The 12,700-nt window shown below is 35.8% G+C and overlaps 1 protein-coding gene across 3 annotated transcripts in view; it reads right to left on the bottom strand.

Annotated features, from left to right (window-relative positions):
- Lerp (lysosomal enzyme receptor protein) overlaps nucleotides 1-12,700 on the bottom strand; it is a 441,548-nt gene that overhangs the window by 97,687 nt on the left and 331,161 nt on the right. For all 3 annotated transcript variants that reach the window (XM_090379899.1, XM_090379900.1, XM_090379901.1), the window contains exons 32-33: nucleotides 5,878-5,954; nucleotides 3,160-3,317 (exon numbers count right to left, since the gene is read on the bottom strand). In XM_090379899.1, the coding sequence (XP_090236025.1) occupies nucleotides 3,160-3,317; nucleotides 5,878-5,954 (235 nt within the window). The remainder of the gene's footprint in view (nucleotides 1-3,159; nucleotides 3,318-5,877; nucleotides 5,955-12,700) is intronic.

The following is a 12,700-nucleotide window of genomic DNA, read 5'->3' as shown; positions in this document are numbered from 1 at the left end:
GGGAATGTTTTCTTGGCACACATTGGGTCCACTGATACCCATAGATTCACGTCTGAATGCCACATCGTACCTAAATATCAATGCTGACCAAGTGCATCCGTTCATGTTGACAGTTTATCTTCAGTCTGATGGTTACTTCGCAGGATAATGCACCGGTGCACAAAGCCCAAATCACTATGGAATGGTTCCAGGAACATGACAATGACTTTTCTTTGCTGCAGTGGCCCGCTCAGTCCACGGATCTCAATCCTATTGAACATCTTTGGGATGAGCTGGAAAGGGCTGTTTGCTGCAGGCCTACACCTCCGTCGAATCTCAAGGAACTGTACAACACACTCATGTCTGAATGGTACTCCATTCCTGCACAACGATTTCAGCATCTTGTCCAATCCATGCCTAAACGAATTCAGGCTGTTTTGAAGGCTAAAGGAGGCTCAACACGCTACTAGGTAGGTGTACCTAATAAACTGGCAGCACAGTGTGTGTGTGTGTGTATATTTATTTATTTTATTATTATTTTTTTTAATCTAACGTCACAAATACATACTGACTTATTCACTACATTAGGCTAAACATGAATAGAGTCACCTAAAGTCAACTTTCATTGACTAACACTGGCTTTAAAAGACATCAATTTGATAGGTCCATATAAAAAAAATAACACATCTGCATATTTGATAAAAAAAAAAATCAATTTAAGTAAAAATCAAAAGAAAACTAAACTTATCGGAAAACTGGGACACACGCAATTATAGAAAAATTCAAACTAAATATGAAGAGTTGGTGTATATATATGTCACTGATTATACTTCAGCTGATGGATAATAATACAGCAAACTCTCAATTTACTGGGACACTTGGAAGATTCCAAAAAAACCAGAAATCATAAAACAGATGTTTTGCAAGTCGTCAGTAAATAAGTGACAAGGAGCGGCGTTATAAGTCGTCATTGGGAGATTAGTGTACCTATTATCTTGCAACCCCCACTGTCTTCACACCCCCCCCACTAAAAAAAAAAAGAAAAAAAAAAAAGACCAAAATGTTTAGTTTGTTTTAGTGGGTCTTGTCGATTGTTGTGTTCTGTTGCACCACAAAAGGACAATTTTTTTTATCGTTATGTATGTCCGGGATGTTGGATTTTTTTTTTTTTATAGTAACTTTTTTTTTGTTTAGAAATCACGAAAATGATGGGCAAACGCAAGAGTTGTGCTTTCAATTAAACAAAAACTTAAAACTATTCAAAAGTTTGAAAACGGTGCATCCGTTAAATCTCTAAAGAAAGATTAAATGTTGGTGACCAAACCATACGTGACATTGTAAAAAATAAAGGGAAGCTATTCGATTTAAAATCAACATCGTAAAAAATAAACGGAAGCATCGTATTGAACACACGAGTAATGCGTGGTAAGTTTTTTTCCCATTTTTTTAATCTATCATCATACTTTTTACATATGTTGCTGAACATTTTTCGATACAATAAGTCCACAGCTTACGTAGCTTCATTACATTATTTATATTTTTTTTATGACTAAAGATTTCAGTGAAGAGGACACACATTTCACCATAATAAAATAAAAAACAATAGAATTCCAGCTATCGGTATTATGGCAAATGCAATACAATTGAGTTTACTACCTGCTTATAATGAATTGCACTAACAGAAAAGCCCAATAAACCCAGGAAGTGCAAATTGTTTTACGGTAGTGACCTCCAGAAATGTGCTTTAGTAAAATGTGAGCTTGCGTGGGGTGATAATAGCGAGTTTTCGTCTTAACCCTGTGATGTTCTTTACAGAAATTTTAATTTTGACCGTTATCATGGTGCCAACTAGTGGTACTAGTAAATCTATCCAGAAAAGGAAAAGCGATCGAGTTGGATCAGAAAAATTAAAATAATAAGGATATATGAAAATGGCCAAACAATAACAAGTATTGCACGGAATTCAGATTTGTCAGTGGCAACAGTGAATACAATAATAAAGCAGAAAGGCAGAATATGAGAAGCGGTGAAGTGATCGGCACCAATGAGGTCAACTATAATAACCAGGGCTACGAAATACAAATCAGTTTTAACATACAATAACATGCTTTTTTCCTTCCTTTTCTTACGTGCCACTCTGGCTACTCACTGCTGTCCCCAAAAAAAGTTTTTTATTGAACTAATTAAAAATATATAACTATTTTCCTTCATTCTTCTGGGGATATTATGTGTTTTTTTTATAATTCCGGCATATCAGGGATATAGTAGCAATAAAATATTGTTACTATATCCCTGATATGGGATATTGCCCAAGTTACATAAAACTCAAGTTACGTAAGAAGTCCTGGAACATATCTCTTTCCTATGTCGGGGACTTACTGTATTTTTGGATTACACTGGGAAATCGATTATCTGGGAATATTTTTTTACCATCTATCCCGGAAAATCGAGTGTCTACTGTATATTATAATTTTCTTTGGGCAAATATTACTTATTATTTTTTGAGTGGCACTAGTGAACTCATTATGATATTCTTTGAGTATGGGAGATTAATGCATTGTATATTAAGATTTTGTCTTATCTGGCCAAGCTTAACACTCGTAAGAACTGCAAAAGTAAAAGCATGCATGTGGGATTTTCTATGACTATCCTTCTGAAATGCATATGCAGATTTATTATGAATATAATCAAAGTAATTAATGAATTGTCTCAATTTCCTCTGTATTACCATTAAATCATGTATAACTTCAAGGTCTAATATACCAGACTAAAATTAATCTGTCCTAAATTCAGTAAATACTCTATTGTGGCCATTTCGATGGAATAATCTTGTTTAATAGTGAAGAGGTGTTCAGGGTGACAAATTGATGTTTAGACATGAACTAGTCAAATATTGCAAGTCTCTCTCTCTCTCTCACATGATATTTAGATTATACCTGAATAAATCACGATACTCTAGGTATTTTAAAATGACTGACTGACAGATGACTACTTCAAACTAGTAGTTAGCTAATTAATAAAAGAAAAAATTTTGTTTTGTGCAAAGAAACAAAACAAATACATCCTTGAAACACAAAATTATGAATTTAATATCATCATAGTTAACTAAACCTGGATATGATATTAAATGATCAATTAAAACCAAATTTAAAAAAAAAATTTATTTTTTTGATAACTTACTTATTTCCTTCATTATCAGATGCTTTCCAGCTGTGAGTAATGCTAGACAACAGTCTGAGATCATATTCCTTTCCATTTGCAGCTATTGTGCATTCTGGTTCTTCAATAGTGCATACAAGGCTTGTTTCCCACTGGAAAACAGCTGAGCATGGAGTTTTCTACATTAGAATAAAAATAAATAAGTGAGGGTCATTTCTTTTAAGGATTACATTATTACCAAAATCAAGGTTAACAAATACGGACCATTTAGTTTAAAAAAATTATTTTAAATTTTTGTGTGTGTGTGGCTTTTGCACATTAACTCAACTAAAGTACATGAGGCATCAGTACTATCAATAAATTGCATGCATTTTATGGTCAGTTTTTCTGTTTTGTTGGATGAAAAATTTAAAGAACAATTTGCATGGGAAAACATTGCAATCCTCATTTGGGACCAAAAAACTTAGTCTTGGTTGTGGAGAGTAAAAGGTCTGTGTTCAAATTACATTAATACAGGAGAAAATAGTTACAATCACTGAACCTTTAGTTTCTCCTGCCTTGATGCAATCTGAACACAAACCCATGGTGTGGAAAGACAGTGATCATAACTATTTTGCTACAAACTAAAATTAGCTATATAACTCAAAGGGCTATTGGTAAGGAAAGGATCATAAATGTTGAGCTGGTGGTTAGGTCTGTTCGGTACACAGCTAAATTAACAATCTGTGTAACTCTCATTACTGATGACAAAAATCAGCATTCCTACCAGGTGTGAGTATAACTATAAAAATGAAAGCCAATTTTAATTATGAACATTATCGCTAAGATAAATGATCCCATTGTTAGGCGAGTTAAACTGAACAAAGTTGAGCATCAAGTACACAAGGTCAGAAGGTCTCAAGTCATTTTCAATATTTTCTCTGTTCACTTATCCTTTCAGCAGAGAGGTTGGCACTGTGATACTAACCACATCAAAGAAAACAATCAACGACTTTTCTACCCGATGGTTCCCAATGTTTGTGCTCAAATTGTGTCAGTAAAATTATTCTTGTGAATCTTTCTCCACATTCCACCTTAAAATCTCATCTTTCATTGAAACCTCGGTTTTCCAATAAATGTGCTAAAGTTGGAATGTTGCACATTGCGACTGGCTTGCATCCAAATCTCCAGGTTCATTTTCTACCTATACTAAAGCTCACAAATTGTAAAGCAATTATTAAGAGTTCAAACTTACCATGTCTCCAAAGCTGTTTTCCCAAGTCTGATAAAATTTGATACAAATTCATTGCTCCTTAACATCTACCAGTGCCATCGTATTCAGCTACAAAAATTGCAAGACCCACTCAACAGAAAACACACTTAAACACCAAAGCACAATTGTCCTATTGGCATGAAAGTCCACACTAACTCTCAATGAATTTGTTACATGATGAAATTGTGCACTGCTATACAATATGGGAAGAGCTCCACACAGCCAGTCTGGAAATTTTTGGCTTACACCTTGTATATTGACTATAAATGTATGGCAGGTTTGTAATTGAAAAAAATATCACAAATTTGTATTTGAATAATGTAATACAAATATGACTGAAAACCATAAAAAGATATTTCCTGTAAATTTTAAGAGTCAAATTGTAAGTTGGCAAACATACAACGAGGGTCATCCTGAATTACCTGAAGATTTCTCTAACTCAGGCTTCCTGCTTCTATAATGTGTTCAGTGGATATAAAGTGGTGTGAATCCTGGGTGGGAAGCATCACTAAATTGTCTTAGACCAGCGACTCTAAAACTTCAGTAACATAGGGGTCCCCCCTTTTAGCTTGAAAGGGTGCTTGGGAAAAACCTCCACACTTAATATTCTTCTTAAGTTCTAAATTTTTTAACTAATGATAAATTATTTTAGACATTATTTGTGGAACCATAGTAGCATCTCTATGATTCCCAAGAATCAGCAGACACAGCTTGAGAAATGCTGTTTTATACCATACTTTAACAACTGCATTCACTTACAATCACACAAGTGGCCTTCAATCTGCAGTGGATATTCACTGGCTTCTCCAGTTCAGATGCAAAAACCGTATGATGCTTTGTTTGTTTGTTATTTGGTTTTTAGGAGCATTAGCAACTAAGACCACATTGCTCCGGAGATATGCGGTGGTCATTGGCTTGAACCCCGGTTTAATCAAGAAGCGTGTGCTACGCACTGCTGCTCCTGCCCACCTGGCTACGGAGATGCCACCATATGATGGAGAAAACTAATTATACTGTAGCTGTATAATTGGAGTTTTCTATATCTTTGTGAAATAAAATAAGTGTACCAGCATTTTGAAGTTGTGATATAATAATTGTGTTTACTCTCACACCTTTCGGATGCATTACATAAACGAAACTGAATTTCTACTTCATAATGAAATAATAAATAAACACAGTCTCATTTGAATGTGTGATATAATAACAATTGTTATTCACCCTCATAATGGTTACTATTTTTAGTGTTTCAATGAGGCAATCAGGTTTCCAAAAACTAACTTTTTACCTCTCATAACAAAAAATAATATGCTACTAGAATAATTAATTTAAACAATGAAAATTATTTACATGATGTAAAATTTGCATAATGTATAACAGTTGCTTTAAAATACTAATTTGAATCTATAACAGATTTGCTACATTTTTTTTTTTTAATGCTACCTGGAAATACATACTGTACCAAACAGAAAATACATTAAATCTCTTACACCGTGTAAGACTGCTTCCCCTACTCCAGCAGATTTATTACAACTGTAAATTATTTCGGAAGATCGATGGCCAGAAGCTATAAGAAATATTTATAGATATAAATTATTAATATTTTACTTAATTACTCATCAAAATTTTAACAAAAATGTTGAGGATAATTTAAAATTAACAGAAACAGAAAAGGGAAACTGCTTAGTTTAGTGTAATCAATACAAGAGTATGGAGAAAGCAACAGAGAACTAAAACCTTCAAAGCCAAGGATGGAAAAGAGGGAATCTACAAATTTATTTACTGTCCTTTCTCCCATTCTGATTTATTATAAGATCTTATGTAATAATCAACTCTCTCTCTTTCTCAAACACAATTCACAGCCACCATAATGATCTCTTCACTTTCAATATAAAAATCAGTTTCTTTTGATTTTTTACAAAGTTGGTCAAAAAAGAATGATCATTAATATTGCATTCTGCATTTTAATCTTTATTTGTAAATTTCAATACTACAGGCGGGCCTCGATTAACACGATTAATTCGTCCCGCGAGAGCATTGCGCAAAACGGAAACACATTAATCAAATATCATAACCAATAGGAAAAATTATAATTGGTCCTTGACCTTCTGGAATGTCCATAAAGAATTTTAAAAATACCTTTTAAATAACTTTTTAACTGTATATAATGTAAAAGATAATGAAAATAATTATGGAATTAAATGTTTATTGCATAAAACAGCGGTTCTTAAACTGTGCGCAGTGGAATATTTTAAATTTTCGATGGAAACACAGCGATACTCGACATCTGTCGGACACCGCGCGAGCTCGAGGTAGTTCACAGTTTCAGCATTTCTTATTAAGTTGTTTGGACCTAACTACTAAACGAAACTGTTAGGTATTTCTTTTGGTCTGGGTGCACCTTGAAAAAATTACTGAGACATTAAAGGCGCCGTGAACTGAGAAACTTTGGGGACTTCTGACATAAAATACACAAAGAAGAATTACTGCTGCGGAAATATTTGAACAGTGTTGACTTTCTTTTCATCAATCAATTTCCGATAGCCGCCAACAATCTTCTCTGGGCCCTGGCGAAATAAATATTGCAGAGGACATCAAACCTTTTGTTTGAAGTTCTATGTGATACGAAAGATTTCATCTAATTCTTTTACTGTTATTTCCTTCGCGGTAACATTTTCATCTGGCTCATTTAAAAATTTGAATTTTTAAATGCAAGTCTGCATTAACTTTATTAGCAGGAGACAAACACGTCTTCTTCCAATGGTTGATGGAACACACCGATGCGGGCAGCAGGCAAACATTTGTTTATTGACCGTACGACTTGCGGTAAGCTTAATGCGTGATTCAAATCTTTTTCAACTATCACATAAAAAAAAAAAAAAAAAAAAGATCGCGTTAACTGGAAATTTGCATCGTGTAAAGTGAAAAGTGGTATTTTTCAAATAGCGTTAACTGAATATCGCGTTAATCGAACTCGCGTTATGCGAGGCCTAGCTGTATATTAAACAGATTAAAACTTGTGTGATTTTAGTGTGGTTATCCAATTATCGACAACAACCAATAGGATGTATAAAATATTTACAGATGCATTTAAGACTCAAAACAAGGTACACATATAAATCCATAGTAACAAAGTGACTAAATTATTAATGGCACTGATACTGAAAGTAAGGGATTGTACACTCATTTATTTACAAAACAAGACTAATACATTTTTCAAAAGAAGTTGCCACACAATGCTTAATTACAGTTTTCTTCTCATGTCCTAATTCTTTTTCTACAACCAGAAATGGACTGGGTCAAAAATTCTTACTGGGGAAAACAAAGAGAATGCATTGGAGGTCAGTGTAATATGGAAAATCACACCGGGGTTTCCCCAGCAAGTCTTATGGCCAATCCACCTCTGACTACAACACAGTAGAAGTGTTGCTTCTGGCACGAGGGTGACTAAAGCCATACTGCACCATTAACAATATCAAGGCTGTACATGGTGACTATTATGAAATGTCAGAAATGGTCATAAGTGTATTTAGTATTATTAATATTATATAAATATATTAAAAATTGTGAAAGCAAACTTTTACAAAATCAGTTTATCTAATAATTTATCTAATTTTTTCTGAAATTTATGCAAAACTTCAAACCGCCAGGTGGAAGTTTGTTCCAGTAGTCAACCACCATCTGGATGAAAGCAAATTTCTGCACATCTATCCCACAACCATCCTCTTAAATTTGTGTGTGTTATCTGAAGTAGAGTAAGAATGCCATCAAAATTTAGCTTACTCAATCCATTCACAGCCTTAAATACCTGAATCAGATCTCCATATAGATGTCTAGTTTTCAGATGTTGCAATTTGCAACACTGAAGCTTTCTTGGTAGTAAGAGTATCTTTGTTTTTCTCACTAACCTTGTTACTCTTCTCTGCACTCATTCCAACAGATACCTATTCTTCCTAAAAATTAGTCTTCCAGATTTGTACGCAATTCTCAAGATGTGGCCTTACCATTAACTTTATACAATGGAATAATTACTTCCTTATCCCTGTTGGCAAAATTCCTGCATATCATTCACAGAACCTCAACAAGCTGTCCTAGCAGCCCATTTGCACTGCTCAGAGATCTTCACATCTGATTGCAGAATTACCTGCAAGTCTTTTTTGTCTCTACTACATGCAGCATAGTAACACATAGTTGATTCTTCACTCTGGAATTACAGACAACCATATATACAGTACCTTGCATTTGTCACTGCCTCCATAGCCAGGTGGGAAGGAGCAGCAGTGCGTAGCACACGCTTCTTGATTAGACCCGGGTTCGAGCCCGTCACCACCAAATACAGAGGATGCGGAAAGGTCAGGGAATGACCATCGCATATCCCAGAGCAATATGGCTTTAGTTGCTAATGCTTCTAAAAACCAAATAACTAACTAACTAACTTGCATTTGTCAAGGTTTAACTTCAGTTTTCACTTCTCAGCCCATCTGCCCAATTTTTCCAGATCTTGTTCCAGTAGTATTGTCTGATTATTGTCACTTGCCACCCTGTCAACCTTTGTTATTATCTGTAAATGTAGCCTGACAAGAACTCGACTAATAACACTAAGAAGAACAGCAGTGCCCATTAATAACCATGCCTTGTTTTCTCTAAATAAACCAATCCCTTTTTCCATAGCAGTAAGTTGCTCAAAATGTCACACTGCTCCAATATGTGCAGTAGTCTACTTTCCCACATCACCTGCCTACCCCTCCAATAATTTTTCTAGTTCTGCACTGAATTTATTCAAAGTTGCACAATGACAGAAGGAAATTTGTTCCAACAATCGACAGCCAGCCTGCTGGTTCGATCTGAATATATGCCCTCTCATGGGTGTGTAGTCTGAGCAAGAAGGATGCCATCAACACTGAGCTTACTCAATCCATGCTGAGCCTTAAACACCTAAATCAGATCTCGCAGATGCTTAGTCTCCAGATGATTCAATCTGCAGAACTGAAGCTTTTCTCGATAGGAGCACTCTTTTGTCCCCCTCACCAATTTCATTGCCCTTCTCTGCACCCATTCCAACAAATCCACATCCATCCGAAAATGATGCCTCCAGATATGTATGCAATACTCAAGATATGGCCTAACCATTGACTTATACAAAGGGATAATCACTTCCTTATTCCTAATAGCAAAATTCCTGGATCATCCTAGCAGCTTCTACAAATCAATAACTAGTGGCTGCTTGGCTTAAAGCCGACTCATTACTTCTTTCGTCTTACATGGAAAGAAATTAGGTTTTTTTTTTTTTTTTTTTTTTTTTTTGATCTTGTGATCTGCTCTGGGTGGGGGATGTTGTTCCATGACCTGGAGTAGCCCTACTCTCTTGCTAGCCTTTCCCTATCCATCCTGAATGGGATAAAAAAAAAAAAAAACCCTCTTTCTTTCTCCCCCTCCACCATCATCATTCTGCTTGCTGACATCCTGGCCGATGCTCTATTCCTTTCCTTGACCAGGATGTGGGATTTAAACCTTTTTTTTTTTTTTTTTTTTTTTTTTTTCCCCCACGTTCTGACCTGAGCTGGGGCTCCCAGATCAGGAAAGCTCCTCTCTCACCCTATGTGCTTTATTTATTATTATTATTTATTATTTTTGTTTGCGTATTGTTCTAGCAATCCATCCTGGATTGGGACTTGCCAGGCCGGGATAGTCCTCCTCTTTATTCCTTCCCTCTCTTCATCCTATACAAGTTTTTCTTTCCTCCCTGGGAACTCATTCCCCAGGGAGGAGGGAGTGCAAATAGTCGGGGAGGCCTTGCCCTCCTTCTGCTAGGGATGAGTACCTGGAGGAAGTTGTCCAGGTGATCACTGCTTCCAGGTAGCCAAAAGGCCAAAACACAACATCACACTACAGAAATACATCAATACATCACCAAAACACTACATCACACACTACACACACAAGCTCACAAACAGTTTTTCTTTCCTGTCACTTTCTCATGTGCGGGATGAAAAACTCTCTCTCTCTCTCTCTCTCTCTCTCTCCCCTTTTCATCTATCTTCATCCAGCATGGGATATTCCTATGTGAAATGAAAGTTTTTTTTTTACACGTACACACTGGCCTTACCTTGACAGAGTCTGTAAAAACTGAACAGAGCAACGAGGCAGAGATGAACTTTTGTTCTAGGAGCTGCCCATACAAAAATGGAAAAAATAAATAAATAAAATAACATCACTGACAAAACTCAATGAACTGCCCTAGCAGCCTGTCTGCACTTCTCAGAGAATTTCATGTGACTGCACAATTATCCTCAAATCATTTTCACTTTCCACTAACTTAAGCATATGGTACCACATAGTTGGTAAATTAATCTGGGATTACTCTACCCATATGAAGTACTTTGCATTTGTCAATGGTAAACTTCAATTGTCACTTCTCGGCCCATCTGCCTAGTTTTTCTAGATCTTGTTTCAGTAGCATATCATGATTACTGCCATTAACCACCCTGCCAAACTTTGTATCATCTGCAAATTAGACATTAAGCCTGATATGCCTTCATCAATATCATTGATAAATACAGAAAACAACAGTGGGCTCAAACTAATAACATTATTCCATGAAGAACAGTGCCCACTGATATCCACTGTCTTCTACCACTCTACCCAATCATCCTTTTATTCACAGCAGTAATTTGCCCTTTTTGCCACACTGATCTAATTTGTACAGAAGCTTTTTATGTTATAACAGTATCAAAATCTTTTCTGAAATCTAAGTATATGATGTCAAAATAATTTTTTACATTCAGTTGCTGTTGCTAGATCATAAAATCCAACCACACTGGTCAGACAAAATAAACCCTTAACAAATTCATGCTATGAATGGCATATGACTGCATTCCTGTCAGATGGTCATGCATTACTTCTGTAATCAGTGTCTCCATTATTATTTTTCAAACATAAGTCAAGCTAACAGGTCTGTAATTACTCATGCCACCCTGTGACCACTCATTGGGAAATGATACATTTGCACATTTCTAGTCCACTGGGACCTTGCCTCGAATCCAAGGATGCTCTCATATTTTTGACTAAAGGTTTGCTTACCTCTTTTGCAGTCTCCCTTAATATAACTGGATAGATCACATCCACCCCAAGTAACTTTTTTCATGTTTGGCTTCAATTATTTCCCTTCCACTTTACTTTCAGTTATCACAAAATCATTTAACTACCTGTTAGAATTTGACTTCTAGCATCCCCATCCCTAAAATTCCTCATGTGTTAATGTCAATACAAAATATCTATTCAGTTTTTTGAAAACCTGAGTAGGATCATAAACCAGTCATATTTAGCAGATTAATGTAATTAGTCTCCTTTCTTCTAATGTCTACATAAGTAAAGAAGTCTTTGCTGCTTTTTTTTTTTTGTATTCTTTATAATAGACGTCTTGCAATCTGCCTCAACTTTCCTAATTTCCCTTGTGACATGATTGCAGCCTGGTTTATATCTACTGTATGCTTCTGTATCACCTAATTATTTATATGCAACTCATATAACTTTCTTCTCTTCCACTAGTCTCAACAGTTCATCTGCCATACATTTAGGTCTAAGCCTGAACAGTATTTCTTAGTTGGTAGGAAAAGCCTAGTAGCTTCTATGATTACTACCTTGAATGCTTCCCACTTAGAATTCACTGTGGGTGGTATCACCAATTGGTCCAACTGAATAGAATCTAGAAACAATCTGAGACCACTGCAGTCACCTTTACAAAAACAAAAGTGCTTCCATTTTGCCCTTGGCAATAGCTACATCTTTAAGTAAATCCCACATCAATACACTGTGATCACTGCCACCTAGTGGTTCTTTTCTGCAGATTCTTAATGCATGAAAGGTAGCAGTGGATAATCAGACCAAGAGTACTGCCTCTCTATCATGCTACTGTATGAAAACAGTCATCCAATAAATCCACAAAAGCCTTGCTGTGAGAGCGACCAATCCACAAGGTCCAGAAATTTATCTGGGAATTTAAAATCCCCCATTATAAGACACTCTGATTTACTGGTTCACTGTATTTGTTTATACGGTTGTTTGTTATACTCACAGTCATCAGGCCTATAATACACTCCTATTCTCGTTTTTGTTTTCTCAGTGCTTACATCACACTAAAGTGATTCAACCTTGCAATGGCCACCCATGTAGACTGGATGCATTGTCCTAGACTTTATGTGCTTCTTAACAAGAGCATAACCCCCCCACCCCCCAACCATCCTGTCTATCATTTCTGTATATGTTGTATGCCCCATATTCAAGTTCTGTATCCCTTGTGACTGAGTGATATCA

Source organism: Mastigoproctus giganteus, chromosome 8 (genome assembly GCF_048544385.1).
Source record: "Mastigoproctus giganteus isolate SK-2022 chromosome 8, ASM4854438v1, whole genome shotgun sequence".
Lineage (NCBI taxonomy): Eukaryota > Metazoa > Arthropoda > Arachnida > Uropygi > Thelyphonidae > Mastigoproctus > Mastigoproctus giganteus.
Note: the sequence above shows the minus strand (reverse complement) of the source record. Positions and strands in the feature narration are given on the sequence as shown.